The sequence below is a fragment of the Urocitellus parryii genome, chromosome 10, assembly GCF_045843805.1.
Source record: "Urocitellus parryii isolate mUroPar1 chromosome 10, mUroPar1.hap1, whole genome shotgun sequence".
Taxonomy (NCBI): Eukaryota; Metazoa; Chordata; class Mammalia; order Rodentia; family Sciuridae; genus Urocitellus; species Urocitellus parryii.
Window position 1 is genome coordinate 81359151 of NC_135540.1, and position 17771 is coordinate 81376921.

At 35.6% G+C, this 17771-nt stretch overlaps 1 protein-coding gene across 3 annotated transcripts in view; it reads right to left on the reverse strand.

Annotated features, from left to right (window-relative positions):
* Cfap299 (cilia and flagella associated protein 299) overlaps window positions 1–17771 on the reverse strand; it is a 615462-nt gene that overhangs the window by 385601 nt on the left and 212090 nt on the right. For all 3 annotated transcript variants that reach the window (XM_077803588.1, XM_077803587.1, XM_077803586.1), the window contains exon 3: window positions 6043–6133. In XM_077803588.1, coding sequence (XP_077659714.1) covers window positions 6043–6133 — 91 coding nt within the window. The remainder of the gene's footprint in view (window positions 1–6042; window positions 6134–17771) is intronic.

The following is a 17771-nucleotide window of genomic DNA, read 5'->3' on the forward strand; positions in this document are numbered from 1 at the left end:
ACAAGTATACACTTTGTAAAAACTGCCTCAATGTGATGGAAGAAGTTAAAAATTCAATAACATGGACAGTAAGAAAACTACACTTTCTCAGTAAACAATAAATATGCTTGTAAATCAGGAGACTGGAAATAAGTCACTTTAGTCTTTTAAGAATTTTTAAATCTGAAATACATGAGCCATAAGGTAGAAACATTTTCAAACATGAATGGCTCACAAATAACTACATTACAAGGAAAACACGTACCCTTGTGCCTGTCATTTGAAGCACTACACATTAAAAAAATCCTTTTAAGCACAGTTGTACATTAATTACACAAACATTTTGTCTAAACTAAATTCATGTAAGACTACAGTAATCTAAGAGTATTTTATAACAGATGTATAGAAAGAAGCATGTGTATTTATATGTATATATATATATATATATATGTGTATATGCACACATGACATATACACACATATCATACACACACATATATATGAATTTATAAGGCATTCTTAAGATTATATTGACTCTGTAATTAAATCAGATTAATTGTCTTAATATAACTCAGTTGGTAGAGTGTTTGCCTAGCATGCACAAGGCCCTGGGTATAATCCCCAGCTCCAACAAATGCACACACACACACACACACATATATATATATATATATATATATATATATATATATGCATAAATATATATATATATACACACACAAGCTTTTTTAAAAAATGATTTATGCAAACCATAAATATGCTAATAGTATCTAAATGAGTGAACCACTAAAAACTTTAAAGAAAGTATAATTTTTGATAATTTTTTCTTGGACTAGAAGGTAGTTACATGAACTGTTAATGTTCCTAAAGCCCTGTTCCCTTCCAGGACATAACCTTGAGATTACATATCCAAGTAAAAGGTTTGTGGAATATGATGTACATACTAAGTAACTAATACCAAAATTTGGGTATTGAAAGCATTGGAGTGGGGAGCCCATAGGGATGAGGACAGAGAAGAGTGCTGTTTCTAGAGCTACAAGTTCAATAACAGAGTCAATTCAAGACCTACATGGAGAAAATTACTCAATCAATTTTGAAATTATTTGACCAAAGAGAAAAACATGTCAACCAGGACAAGAATCAATTACAGTAAGTAACATTTGAAAGCTAAGATCACTAACCTTAAAAATAAAAAGTTGTGAGTATAAGAGAGCAAATGAAATCTTCTAATATTTTTAGCAGCATTTAAAGAAGATTGTACCCAATTGGACTTCAAGCACTTATTAGGTCATGCAGGTCAGCTAAGTCAATTCTAAATCATATAAATTTTCTGGTGTGTACTTTCAATAAAATATATTCATTTAATAAATGGCTTTTTTTCTGGGGGCTAGGTACTGGGAATTGAACTCAGGGGCACTCAACCATTGAACTACATCCCCAACCTTATTTTGCATCTTATTTAAAGACAGGGTCTCACTGAGTTGCTTTAGAATGTCACTTTTGCTGAGGCTGGCTTTAAACTTGCAATCCTCCTGCCTCAGCCTACTGAGTTGCTGGGATTACAGGCATGCACCATCATGCCCAGCTAATAAATGCCTTTTGAATAAGTTTATAATCCTAACAATTAAATCTATCTAAAACATTCTATTGTAAATAATTTGCTATAAAACTATTTGGGGTTCATTCTAAGACAAGATAAGAAAATTGAAAAATAAGTGTTAAATACCACCTTGATAAAATAGCATATATACTACCAAGTGTAATAATATTGCAAATTTAAAGACCCAAATCAATGACCATAATTTTTTCAGTCAGTAAGCTATAACTCTTGACAAGATTCCTATTTCCAAATTGATAACTATCCAACTAACATTAAAAGTTATCTAGTTAGCATACTCAATAAAAGTTAAATTGGGGAGACTTTCTAGAAAACAAACAATAATTATTTAATAAAGATAATTTTGACCAACAATGCATTGGAAATAGACCCATTCAAAGCAGAGCTAGCCCATCTTTCCACATCCAAATCCACCTACTTGATAGACATGTTTATAATTTTTGCCTTTATTTTTGTTATAATTAAAAGAGTAACTATGCTCTTAATATCATGCCCCCCAAAGAAGTCATTTTTAAGAAATTTTCTGCAGCAATCATTCCTTTGTCCCCTACACCATCAATATGCCTCTCTCTGTTGGATTATTCCCATCAATATGAAACCTAGGTTAGTTAACCTTACCCGTCCTAGAACACAACAAAATAAAACCCCCTTGACTCTAGACCCAAAAGAGCTGTCAAAGTCTAAGCTACACTTCACTAAAAACAATCTTCAAAAACAGTCATTTCTTCTTATCTTTACATTTTTCTTTTCTCAATCAACTCTAGTGAAATATTTGCCACACCTCTCCACTGAAAAAGTTCTCACCAAAGTAAACAGTAGCATTTATGTAGCCAAAAATAGTGGCTGTTTTTAAAATTATCTATTGTGGGTTGAATCCTGTCCCTCAAAAAGATACATTCAGGTCTCAAGTCCTGGCATTTATGAATGAAACCTTTTTTGGAAACAGTGTCTTTTTAGATGGGACAAAGTTAAAGATGAAATAAAGATTAAGACATATTCAATTAGGCTGAGTACTAATCCAATGTGACTGTTTTTTTAAAAGAGAGTAAACACACATACACACACACACACACACACACACACACACACACACATTGCACACAGAGAATGTCATGTGATTCCAGAAGCAGAGATCAGAATAAGGTAGCTGCAAACTAAAGAATGTCAAGGCTTGTTGACAGCACCAGAAACTAGGAGAAAAGTATGGAACTGTCTCTACTAGATTCCTCAGATTTCTGGCCTCCAGAAGCATGATGATAAAGCTAATCAACCCAATTTGTAGCGCTTTGTCATGGTAGCCCTGAGTAACTAATACATTATTTTACTTAACCTAATACCAATAATTGATAGGATGAGCACTCTCTTCTTGGAATTTTTTTCTTCTCATGTTTATAGTATTGTTCATACTTAATTTTTTTCTCCAACTTGCTACGTCTCAGAATTTTTGATGGCTCTTCCATAAATTTCAGATTTCTAAATGTTCAAGCATGCTAAAGTCATGTAAAAAATAAATTCTTGCTTTTTACCTATACATCCTGCCTAGCAAACTCTTATGGGTCCATGACTTTATATATCACTAAGTTGTTAATAATTTTCAGATTAATAAGTCTAGCTAAGACTTCCCCCCTAAGTTCCAAATCAACATGTGTAACCAATCAACTTCTCTACTTGGATACCTATCTAATAGGCATCATGAAATTAATACAGAAAAAAAGAGGACCTTTTCATTATTGATTTCTGACATCATGCATTTCTTAAGAGTTCCCATTAAAGTAAATGGTGCCACATCTACCCACTTAAGCCCTAGAAGTTATCTTAATGTACTCTTTCTGTGCTATTCCATACCCAATCCTTAAGTAAATCTCATTTATTCTGCCTTTAAAACACAGACATGACTAAGTAACTTCACTCCATGTCAATTTCCCTACTATGTTTGAGAGTTTTATTTCTTGCTGGTTTACTACAAGAACCGCCCCCCCACCACCACCACCACCAAGTTATCTCTTTGCCTCTGTTCTGGAATGACTTCCCACATCTTCATTCCACACAACAGCAGTGATATAAGCCTTTCTAAAATTTCAACCATATCAGGTCACTTCACTGATTCAGATTACCCAGTGAAGTTTCTATTCCAATAACAAAAGAATATATATATATATATATTATATATATATTATATATAATATATATATTATATATATATAAATAAAGCAAATCTATATGATCTGGCTGCTAAATTCATTTCTGGGATCATGTCTTTGTGTGAATCTTTTCATTAACTGCATCCTAGGCATTCTGGTCTTCTTGCCATCTCTTAAATATGCCATGACTACTCTTCATTTGCTGATCCTTCTTCCTGGGATGTCTTTTATTCTCCAAAGCTTATCTCTTTGGGGTATCTGTCCCATAATTGCAGCTAAATTCTTTATTTCATTCAAGTCCCAACAGATGTCCCATCCTCAAAATGGTTTTCCTATTCACAGTTGGTAAAGCAACAAACCACTCTCTAGTCAACCTCTCTTTAATTCCATTTTCTAATGTTTCTGCATAGTATCTATCCAAAACTGAAATTAATTATAGCCATTGATTTTGTCTTATAAATTTTCTATCTTCCCTCTCTGAAATATAAGCTCTTTATAATCATTAATGCTGCAACACTCCAGTATTCCAGTGACTAGAACCACTTCAAGACTGGGCAGGTGCACAAGAAATATGTAATTGAATGATTAGAAAACAAATGCATCAAACAACAAACTACATAAGCATATCATTTAGAAGCTTGCTGGTTTTGTAATTATTAAGATACTACTTAAGATATAAGGGTGGTTTGAGTCAAGATAAATGATGGTTGAAATGGTGATACATGAGTGGACTTGGCTTATATTTTGAGAACTTAGTAGATCATTCAACTTAGGTAGGAAAAAGTAAAGAACCTAAGATAAGAAGTGTGCTTCCAGTCTGAGTTGAAGGGTGGGTGGTGTACTGTCAGAGGAGATATGAGTGGGAAAGCCAGATTAAAGAAGACATTCTGAGAGGAAGCATATACCATTGTGGTTTAAAACACACAGGTTCAGAGTCTCAAACTGTACTTGCTGATTCTACTGTCCAAGTGTACGCCATTGTTTTCAATCGTATAGAATCTGATTTCCACATTTAATATGCATGAAATTTGTTCTTGTTGCATATTTTTCTTATAAAACCAATCTATAAGGAGCTGAACACAAGAGCTTATCTTCCTAATTTCTTATCTTGCTTGAGCACTAAGAATCATTTGCTTCTTTTTGAAAGTCCTTAATATGGAACCCTGTGGCATCACATTTTTCTGCCTTTCTTCCACTTTTCTTGCTGCTTTCTAATAAGAATCATATAAACTCCTAACTTTCTTGTTATGATTTACAAGACCTCCAGTGTAGTCTTTGCCTTTATCTATACCCACACCTTTTTAAAATCTCTTCATCCTATTTCCTCCAATAAAATTTTCCCTATATCAAGTCTGGACTCATTATATTCAATTATCTAACCATAGTTAATCTCTTTCTCTCTCTCTCTCTCTCTCTCTCTCTCTCTCTCTCTCTCTCTCTCTCTCTCGTACTTTGAAGACTTTGTCTACATATGGAATTTTTAACAGACCTGATAGTGAGGCAAATCCCAATTTTTATTGAGAAAACATTGGTAAAATAGACTTCCTTGTACACATACTTTTCTGTGGCTGTAAATTTTTCATCATACTATTTCTGATTATGTTTCTGTAAGTCAGTCAGTTACTCTTTCAATAGTATTTGTTGTCTCTTTTATTAAATTTTATTTGGAATATCTCAAGACTTGTGAAGATTATTATCACCAGTATTATTCCAAATACAGGAAATTTTAATATATTTAATCTAGTGCACATTTTAAAAAAGCAAAAGCATGTTCTCTTTAATGATTCAGAATTATGTCCTTCCATTATATGTTTTCTATCACATCTATCAAAGCAGTCCTATGAGGCAGCCAATACTACTATCTTCTAGAGGTCCCATAAAGTCAGGCACACAGGAGGAGTTGAGTATAGATATGAATCAAGTCTACAAAAAATACACATATCTACACCAACACTGGAGGCTCCAGTGGGTAGTGTAAGTTGAAGGGTGTAGAAGGAGGCTGGGCTGAAGAGAGACTGTTTCAAACCAAGGCTAACACAAAGTTGGAGATGACAACCAGTCTGCCAAGTATACACATTTTCTCTGCTACAGATATTTGGAATCCTATTATTTTTCACCATTTGGTTAGTAATACAGATGCAAATGGGAATAAAAAGAAAGACTACCTATGTTCCTATAGTATATAAATAATAGTCGTGTTATCATTCACGAATGGCCTTTTAGGGAGGATATTAAAAGTTATGTGCTGATATTAACAATGCCTTCAGCATATACATTCTAAGCTCTGGGCTAAAATGTACTCACGCTCACTTTCCCGTTGCGATTGTCTTCTTCTCTCACTGCCAGGGCCTTCAAAAAATTATCTTTCAGGTCTTTTCCAGCACTTGTTAGTGTTCTGTAAAAAGAATATCTTCTGTTATAACATGTTAGATTAAAAAATACATTTAACACATTCTGGAGCCAATCATCATGCTTCTTTTTTCCATGTGACAATTTTCTTATATAAATCACACGCATACATTATTTATGGTCTACTAGATCCCTCTATTTAATTTCATATAGTTACATAGACTTTATATGAAAATAAATGGAATCAAGTCTACAAAAAATACACATACCTATACCAATACTCATGCAAGATACATTATTTTCATTTGCTTGCCCATTTTATTTTTGATCATACCATGACCATGAAGCATCCACATTTTAATACTCCTTACTTTCCACAAAAATTTTAAATTGTCTGTAACTTAAGTACAGTTTATTTATTAATTTAAGGAAACTTGAATGGGTGCAGCTAGAGGAATTAATTTTATCTCTAAGTAGAGACATGCAAACAAGACAAGAAAGAAAACTAGATTGAGATATCTGTCAGATAAAAGGAAGCATTAAGATTTCAAGAGAAATAAATTTTAAAGGGAACTTATCACAAAGATCTCAAGCAGCATTGAACCACATCATGAAGAGAAAGAAAAATCTTGTCTTCATATAGCAATTTTCTATATATTTGATAAACTTCATTACATGCCTTTCATGCACCAGGGACTATACTTGGGCACAATGATAAAAAGGCACAGTTCCTTCTCTCAAGTTTCCTGTGGTCTCATAGAGGTAAGCCAATGTGTAAACATGATAGCATATTATGTAATAACTTTATTAACAGAGATATGGACAAAGCATTTTCCTACTCAAGGAAAAGTCACCTGTTCTTAAATTTTAAAACAATTATCTTTAAATAAAATGTTAAAAGATGAGACAGTCTTAGCCATTCTGGAATCAGGGTAAAGGTATCAGTAACTACAAAGGAATGATATGTACAAAAGAATACAGATGTAAAATTGGAAGGCAACCTTAGGTAATGGCAAAACAGAAAGTTAATGCAGGAAGTGAGGGAGAAACCACATATTATTAATGAAAGCTGACATTTTCTAGATATACTGTTATAGATATTTAATAAGGCCACACAGCTAGTAGGAGCAGAATCTGAGTTCCAACCCAGGCAGTCTGGTCCTGGAACTCATTTCTATACCTTCTGGACTGTGATGTCTTTCAGGCCTGCATGCTACTGACAGAGCTTGGACTTGTCTTCCAGAAGATGCTAAACCACAAAGGGTTTATGCAAGAAAAGAAGATAGTCAATTTTGTGCTATGGAAGAATATTCAGCAGCTATGAGAGATGGAGCTGCAGGAGAGCAACACTGGAGTGATTTATTAGGGAGTTCATTCAAAGTTTTAGGCAGGGAGGAAAGGATAGATTGAGAAGTGTTTAAGAGGTCAGCTGGACCTGGTGATTGCTTTTGGTGAAATATTAAAGACCAATTGCTATCGGGTTTCATTAAATCAATATAAGCAGGTATAATATGGAAGCTACTGATGATCCAGAAATATAATCCTTTAAACTGATCCTAACTTGTCTGTGTTTGCTTCTCTAATTTTATGCTCCTTGGCATGTAATAGCAATACCAACCAACAATCCAAACACCTAAATAAACATGAAAAACAACTGCTAATTAGTACTAGTAAAAAAAAACAGATATTTTTGAGAATTTTTTAAGCCATTGTTTTTTTCTAAAAGTGATTCTTCCTCATTATAACATATCCTAAACAATGCTTTAACACTAAACCTCTAAAATATGAAATTCATTTTCTCAAGTGCTCAGTCAGAAATGTGTATTATTTCTCCATTGCTCATGGGATAAATTTCTAATCATTTGGTCAATTCCCACCTAATTTCCTGCCTAAGGTTTGTTTAAAACCACAGCATGTTGGAAATTCTCTATGAAGTTTCAACAGAGAATTACTAAAGGCCCAAAAATATCTCAGTGGTTTACAATTACAATGAGTTATTTGTTAAAAATACTATGGCCTATTCAACTTTGTCTTTGAATCTATGATAATCAGTGCTCTTCCAATAAGTTCCCTTGTTTATTTAGTTGATTAGAATTTGTTTCTCTTGCTCATAACCAAAACCCATAATTTGATAATGGCTAGCCAGTTAAGCAAGTCCAGAGTTCCTGAGTTTCCATGTGATAAGCCTACTCCCTATTTCTATCACCTCCCCAACATACCCTGTTTTATTGGAAATTTTTAGACATTCACAGATAAAGTCCAATTTGATCACCAACCTCAGTTTCATGACATAAAAAGTAACAGTCATTACTAGTTTTGCATACGTTCCTCAAGGTTATTTCTACAGGTTTCACATATATATTTGTATACTCATAAGATGACATATACTATTATAGAGAGAGCTGTTCACTTTACTACATATTTTACAAGTTTTCTTCAATTGTTGCTCTCTTTCCTATTTATATTTATAAATATCTATAAGAGTGTAAACAAAGATAAAAATTATCTCCATGTATTCCAGGAATGAAATGCCAGATGAACTGATACCTAGATATCATTTGCTAACAGGGAAGCAATGCCAATATTCTGCTAGGTCAAGCTTTGTTGCTAAAGGTGGAGGTTTTCAGCAGATACTTGGGCAAGACCAAAAAAAAAAAAAAAAAAAAAACCAAAGAGTTATTAGGCAGTAGAACTGTTGCTACTTACTCCTGGACACTTACTATGGCAGACACTGTTCTTCCTTTCCTTCTTCCATTAAAATGGACGCCTCAGTATTTACCTGAGCATATATATAACTGTCTGGAATAAATAACACATTTCATAGCCTTTCTGCAGCTAGCTGTCCATGTGACTAACTATTGCACAATGGAATCCAGTTGAAAATGATGTGCAACTTCTAGGAAGTGTACCTAAAAGGGAATAGGTACTAATGTGGCTAGATTACAACATGATCATAGTGCCAACTGTAATCTTGGACTTCAATTGGAGTCTATTTTTATGGAAAAACAAGAGAAAGAAGCAAGGTCCCTGATAACTTAGGACAACAACACAGCCTTGACTTGACTGATACTTTCTAGAATTCTTCAATATGAGATGGAAAAGAATTTATATTTCATTTGAGTCACTGTAATTTCTTACTGTTTTTAGCCAAACCAAATTTAAATAGATAATTCACCATATGAAATTCATTCACCCTTCTGAAAAAGATACTATTGTGTGATTGGTCTAGTGATCAAATTGGCCTTTTTCCTTATTTGTAATATTCTCAGGTTTCTTAGAAAATTACTACTTTTGAAAGTAATACATTACTTTTTAAACAGAGGTTAAACTTTTTACATGGAAGCAAGAAATAATTAAAATTAAACTGAACTATAATAAGGGACATTTGTCTGTAGTTCCTACCCATCTTTCATTGGTTTGAGACACTACAGTTTTCTGAACCTGGGTGTCATGGCGGGTTAAATCATCTTTAAGTCTCCTGCTAGAAAACCTGGGATTTAAAGTGATCATACAGTATTAGCAACTACCTAACACTATTAATGTGTAACAAGTCTAAGAAATGTGAATATCATACTGGTAATACATAAGATCATACTGTTCCTTTCTATTATGTCTTATGTGCACACACATACGTTGTTTCCTATAAACTCTATAAAGACGACAGAAGTTATTTTTATCAAATAAATTGAGAACAGGCAGGGTAAGGGTCTGGCTCCAAAGCTATTTGCGGCAGAGGAAAAAAGTTACATAAATAATCATTCTTACACCACACTATATCTGAGAACCTGAAACTTCTCAGCAGGAAAGAAGGAAAGTTAAGGTAGTGTGTGGTAAGGGATTCTTAAATCTTCAACACGCATTACTCTTATTTAACTAGGTTTATTTAACAGCCAGTGACCTGAGAAACCTTGCTTAAGTAAATATTACAAAAGGAGTTACTTCCTCAAGAAGTGAAGTAGGACTCTTACAAAATCTTAGCCTCCTTATGCTTATAAGTTTTATAAAGGCAAATACCCCATCTTTATTGTTTATACTCAACTATACTTTCAAAATGGGATAAAAGTTACATGAATGAGTTAATTTTTATCCACTGTGTTTAATCACTAACTACCGGTATTTATATAATCCAACATGAATGACTAAATATAGTCTTAATCCTCAACAATTAGGCTACCGATTTTATGATTTAAGTATATTGTTTCTGGATTCTATCACACCTATTCACATTATTAGATTAACACTTGAGAATAGAAAATAAAAGAGAAAAGTTCTGGAAAGCTGTTAAAGTAGAAACTTATTTTCAAGAGTTATTTAAGAATTTACTTAAAAATAAGTTGTTTCAATAAATATTTGTGACTTATATTAGTTGTCTTAAAATTTTAAATGAATAATTGGGAGTGTTCTAATAAATAAGGTTTGAAAAATCACTAGGCTCTGTTCTAATAAGCAGTTTCCAATAATCACTACCTTAAATCTGGGATTAATTTTAATAGGAATACTTTTTAGCTATTGGACACTATCTTTGTACTATTCTCCATGTTAGGTATTTGCAAACATTTTTATTTATCTTCAAATTGAGTCCTAAAGGGGAATGTGTTCATTTTCACTTTAGAAATAAAGATTCAGTAAGGCAAAGTAATATGACCATAATCAGCTGGTATTCAATATTTAACCTGGATCTTACTGATTCTAAGTAATCATTCTTTATTCTGAAGTCTCTCAACATATTATTAAAGTGTTGTATTTGTGTCATAATATTTTAAAATTATGAAAACAAAGAGAATTCACTGGGGTAAAGAAACTTGACTTAGCAGGGGTATGGGGCGGGAGTGAGGCATGCAGCCTTCACCTTGAGCCATCTGAGGAAAGGTAATCAGCCACAACCATCATTCTCGTCGAAACTGGAATTCTGGTCAACAACTCTGTTCAGAGGTAGTTTTCATTGTTTTTAAACCAATGAACTCTGACATAGACTACATTTCATATTTCTAGAATTTATATTCAACTCGTTAGCACTTGTTTAAATAGGTAATGCAACCTCAGTATGCTTTATTTCCTTAAAATGATGTTTTGTATACTTATTTTGAAAAAAAATGTTAAATAAATTTTAAAATGATAAGTAGAGAAGTGTACTGTAAAAATTCCATTATATTATTTTTGAGAAATAGCTTTTTTCCCATGGATAAGTAGACTTAGAGACTACAACATGCAGTTCTATTTGTATGGTCTCAAATACTTTAAATTTGATTTTTAGAGGCCCAGATGGAAAATAATTTGAAAATTTGTTAAAAATGTGAATTTATTTACCACAATGTGTAGAATTTTAGACAAATCATTTGAGAATTAAGTATGGGAGATGTGTTTTTACTGCATTTTGATGTTCTCTAACAAAGTGATGATCTTTATGTCTATTTTCTCCAATAAAACATACCTTTTTACTTTGTTCTTCATTTAGAAGAGAAAAATTCTTATTTCCCTCAAATAAAATGTTTCATAAGTAACTCTAATACAGGTAAATCTTCAAATTCCTTCTATTAATTTTTATGTATTTGCTCTTTAGTAGTCATTTAGGGTTGCCATAGCAAAAATACCATACATTAGATGGTACAAACAACATAGTTATTTTATCACAGTTCTAGAGACCATAAGTCTGAGATCAGGGCACCATAATGGCTGGGTACTGATAAGGGTCCTTGCTAGGCTGTCAGGCTGCCACCTTCTTACTGTGACCTCACTTGGCAGAGAAAGAAAATTAAACTCTGGTGTCCCTTAGAAGAGAACTAATCCCCATTAGGAAGGCCCCATATGCATGGCCTCATCTAAACCTAATCACTTCCTAAAAGCCTCATCTCCAAATTCCATCATAAGTGGTGGCTGGGGTTTTAACATATGAATTTTGAGGGAATACACCCCATTCCAAAGCATGCTATTTCTTCTTTCAGAATTAATTTTCTACATTTTATGTATTTGTTTGCCAAATTCCAACTTGCTCACCTAATAATGTTTTTTGTACAACTTGGAACTACGTCAGGTTTTCTTTCACCATGCGAGGTAATTAGCATATTTTCACCTCCTGACACATGCAGGATTAAGTTACTGAAGTTAGCTGTTTGTTCCTATCTAGCTCTTTTTCACAAGGTGCAAACAATTTTAAGTCAGATAAGCACAAAAGGACCCAAATGAAACAGGACATAAAGATGTATCTCAAATAGCATGGAGAAAAACTTCCTGTTCCTTATCTTAAATCTGAAATTATGTTAAAATAATAATATTCTGATGATTTAACCTTTGTAAAATATAAGCAAAACATATACCAAAGCAGGATACCACTTAATTATAGAGGCTAATAAATTATTACAAATCAATCCCTATTCACCTACATCAAGAAAGAGAACAATGACTGACTACACCCCAGGAGTCCTCTTCACTCTTCCCTGTTCACAACTCCATCTTCCCAACTCCTCCTCCTCCATAGGCAACACTTCCCAACATTTGTGGCGCTCACTCCCATGCTTTTTCTCTACCTCAGTCTCCAATAGGTGCAGTAATTACTTCCTTTTATCAATTAAGTATGTATCTCTAAACAATATAGTTTAATTAGGCTGGTTTTTAAGCTTTCCATAAATGGAATTAAAAAGTCCATAATTATAATATGTCTTTCATAAATATTTTCGTGTTCCATATAATTGATCCATGTAGCTATACCTCATTTTGATTGAATTCTCCTGTGTGAATATGTAACTACTTATCCTTTTTATTATTATCGACCTCAGTTGTTTCCCATTTGGTTCTATTATGAACATGCTCAAAGAATTTCCTGGACATGTATCCTGAGTATAGATTTCTCTGAGATAAACGACAAGCAATAGAATGGGTGTGTCATAGGATTATTTATAACTTAAAATTTACAAAATAATGCCAAATTGTTTTCAAAATCACTGAATCAATTTAAATTCCCACTACCAGAGCATAAAAGCTCCTTTATGCCACATCATTGCCAACATATGGTATTTTAGAATTTAAATTTAAGCAAACTAGTGTGTACAGTATACTAGTATCTTTGTAGTACTTTTAATTTGCATTTTCCTGATTATTTTAATATGATATTTGGCCATATAAATTTCCTCTCAAGTGAAATGCCCATTCTAATTTTTTGTCCATTTTCTATTGACTTATGTATATCCTATGGATTTTAAGGAGTTGATATATTCTGTATATCAGTATATAGAATAACATAGAATTTGTGTCTTATTTTGCATCACACACTTGTGCTAAACTCTCCCATGGTTATTACTAGTACAGTCAGCCCAAAAATCGCATATGTTCTAAATATGTATGGACTCTTATTATTTCGTTAAAAAAACAGTACAACAACTATTTACATAATATTTAGATTGTATTAGGTATTATAAGTAATCTATGAATGACTTATAGAACACCTAAAGATGTACTTAGATAATATGCAAATAACATACCATATATAAAGGACTAGAGCATCCACAGATTTTCATATCTATGTGGCATCCTAGCACCAAGGGATACCAAGAAATAATTACAATTTTAATTCCCACCCATCTGTTCTCTTTTATTTGATGTGCAGATTTTAGTTTTCTCAGCAGTCACCACTCACAAATCACCAGATTTCTACCAAACATGAGAATAAGTTTAAATTTCTCAAAACTTTTTCTGTTCTCAGATAATAATAACAAAAGCAAAAAACTAATCAGTGTTTACTAGAGTATTTTTAAAGAAATTTATTAGTATACCTTTATAACATAAATGGCCAACTATATGCAATCTTCCTGTATATCAAAGCCAAAAAGATATAGTATTCTCTGAGACCTTATTTCTTATTGTCTATATTCAGTTCTCACTGTAGACAATGAGAACGATAAAACATTTCTCTTTGTCTAGATTCCGTTCACAATTCATTAGAAAACAAACTGAACACTCAAAGGGCTTAAGGGAAGAGGGATTATAAAGAAAGATATCAAAAGGACTACGAAGGTTCATGAGGGGTGGTCACAACATGGAGGAATTAGACATAGTAAGCTCTTACTTACCCCAGACCTAAAAAGGCAAGGGAAGGGAAGTGGTGCTATCAAACACACAATGTTGATTGGCTTCCTGGTAGGTACTATGGCCATCAGCAGAGGAACATGGCCATCAACAAGGTCATGGCCCACCCTCCATCTGCTCCTGCCTTCCAGTTTCCTTGTTGAATATGCAGTACACAGAGTCTTTGGGACCAGAACCTTATTTCTTGATTCACCATCAGTCTCCTTTCATGGTGCACTATACTCATGGAACAGCTGCGTGTCTTTGACAGCCCTCACCCTTTAGTCCAGAAGGTCCTTCTTCCCCCTTCCCTCATAGACCTTTAGATTAGATTCAAAATCGTGTTCCCATAAATCCTTTCTCTCTTGCCATCCTTCCTTTCTCCTTCTCTGCCCAAAGGAAATCAGGTAAAGTGAATACCTTATATACTCACTTAATCTACAATAAAGTCTCAATAAATGCTAATGGTTTTTGCTATCACCACATATATTATAAAAGCCAATGATCAACTAATATACTCCACCACATCATTATTTAAAGTAGAAAAACAATATGATCACCACAATAAACGTTTAGGAAGCCTTTGAATATCATATCTCTATGTAAGCAATTTAGTTCCTGAATTATTTTTTGTTATGGTTGCTATTATTTTCATTTTAGTTTTCTTGGATGTGAATGGAAAATTGATTTAATTTACAAAATTCTGGCTGTGATTTTTTTCTGACATTAATCAGGAGAACAATGATATAAAATTTTGATATTTCTCAATTTATTAAACAATAATCATAAAGCATTTAATATTTAATAAATAAATGCTGTTTAATAAATAATAATCAATAGATAATATGCTTATTATAATAAGCTCCAATGTAATATTGACATCTTCCAGACCATCAAAATGTGCAATAATTTGAATTATGCAGATATTTCTAATAGGGTGTTTGTTTGCATCATATCAGTTGATAAAAATAACATACTCAATTATCTTAACTTTTTGAAAATAATCTATTTTTGTGTAGTTCTATTTAATTTTACATACCAACATCTTTCTCTCAAAAGTTTTAAATTGTACAGTTAGCAAAAAATAATTTTATATTTATACAAAAACAATTACATTTTAAAATTGAAACCTTCATTGACTTAATAATAATGTATAGTACATTTCAATGGACTCTGGTTTATGTTGCATTAGAAAACAAATAAACTTTTAAAATGCTATAATGTATATTGTTCATATTTTACAATCTAAACTCTTGATGTATAATCCAGCATCAGTTTCCTGGACTTCAAATGGCTTTTTTTCCCATATACATATATAGAAAAATGCATATGCTAAGTACAGAAGATTAGGCTGAAAGAGCATTTTTAAGCCAAAATGGTATACAAGGGAAATAAATGCAATCAGTGAACATGTTCAAGTCTTCTGAGCATCAATTCAACAGGATATTCTATCTTTAATCTCAGAGAGATTGTTTTTTAAAGATCTACAGGTACTGTGGGAGAATTGTAGAACTAAATACTACCTATGCTTTTTGAGTCTCCTGTCTTTTCTTATAAACTATTCTTGATGGCTTTTCATTTTCTTTTAACTTCATTAAAACAATACTCCTTAAACGTCATGTTTTAGTCAGCTATTCCAGTGCTGTAACTAAGAGATCTGACCAAAACAATTTTTTATTATTAGTTGTTCAAAACATTACATAGGGGGGCAAGCAGAAAAAATCAAAGTGATAGAGTGCCAGGGATCCCAGCAGCCTGCAGCAGGGCCCGGAGAGCCAGGCCAACTGATTCGCGTGGCCTGCCCTGCGGCTACAGAAGGCGTGGCGCCTCAGTGAAGCCATTAATTGGCAAGCAGGGAGGTTAGGGAAGGCCATTAGGTGGAATCCCACCAGCCAAGCCCACACGGACCCTTGGGCCGAGCACGGGTTCTCAGAAGGGGAAGGAAGCGGTACAGTCCCATCCCCCACAGCGGACACTCCGCCGAGCCAGTCAGCGGCCACCATCCGGGAAAGCTGAAGGATACACCGCCACTCTCCTTCAGAGTGCGACATCAAAACAGGTCGGTGTCATTCAGCTCACCCCCCAGACAGCGGGAATTCGCATAAAATATCTCCTAGGCTTGCCAGGAGAGGGAGTATCAAGCTGAGCCTCCATACAGGCTAGGGGGAAACCAGAGACACCTGACCTCCAACCCCTCCTCCCAGTAGCAGCCAAAAGGAAACCTGGCTAGCCAGCGCTGGGGGAGGGGCAAGCAGAAAAAATCAAAGTGATAGAGTGCCAGGGATCCCAGCAGCCTGCAGCAGGGCCCGGAGAGCCAGGCCAACTGATTCGCGTGGCCTGCCCTGCGGCTACAGAAGGCGTGGCGCCTCAGTGAAGCCATTAATTGGCAAGCAGGGAGGTTAGGGAAGGCCATTAGGTGGAATCCCACCAGCCAAGCCCACACGGACCCTTGGGCGGAGCACGGGTTCTCAGAAGGGGAAGGAAGCGGTACAGTCCCATCCCCCACAGCGGACACTCCGCCGAGCCAGTCAGCGGCCACCATCCGGGAAAGCTGAAGGATACACCGCCACTCTCCTTCAGAGTGCGACATCAAAACAGGTCAGTGTCATTTAGCTCACCCCCCAGACAGCGGGAATTCGCATAAAATCTCTCCTAGGCTTGCCGGGAGAGGGAGTATCAAGCTGAGCCTCCATACAGGCTAGGGGGAAACCAGAGACACCTGACCTCCAACCCCTCCTCCCAGTAGCAGCCAAAAGGAAACCTGGCTAGCCAACGCTGGGGGAGGGGCAAGCAGAAAATATCAAAGTGATAGAGTGCCAGGGATCCCAGCAGCCTGCAACAGGGCCCGGAGAGCCAGGCCAACTGATTCGCGTGGCCTGCCCTGCGGCTACAGAAGGCGTGGCGCCTCAGTGAAGCCATTAATTGGCAAGCAGGGAGGTTAGGGAAGGCCATTAGGTGGAATCCCACCAGCCAAGCCCACACGGACCCTTGGGCCGAGCACGGGTTCTCAGAAGGGGAAGGAAGCGGTACAGTCCCATCCCCCACAGCGGACACTCCGCCGAGCCAGTCAGCGGCCACCATCCGGGAAAGCTGAAGGATACACCGCCACTCTCCTTCAGAGTGCGACATCAAAACAGGTCGGTGTCATTTAGCTCACCCCCCAGACAGCGGGAATTCGCATAAAATCTCTCCTAGGCTTGCCGGGAGAGGGTGTATCAAGCTGAGCCTCCATACAGGCTAGGGGGAAACCAGAGACACCTGACCTCCAACCCCTCCTCCCAGTAGCAGCCAAAAGGAAACCTGGCTAGCCAGCGCTGGGGGAGGGGCAAGCAGAAAAAATCAAAGTGATAGAGTGCCAGGGATCCCAGCAGCCTGCAGCAGGGCCCGGAGAGCCAGGCCAACTGATTCGCGTGGCCTGCCCTGCGGCTACAGAAGGCGTGGCGCCTCAGTGAAGCCATTAATTGGCAAGCAGGGAGGTTAGGGAAGGCCATTAGGTGGAATCCCACCAGCCAAGCCCACACGGACCCTTGGGCCGAGCACAGGTTCTCAGAAGGGGAAGGAAGCGGTACAGTCCCATCCCCCACAGCGGACACTCCGCCGAGCCAGTCAGCGGCCACCATCCGGGA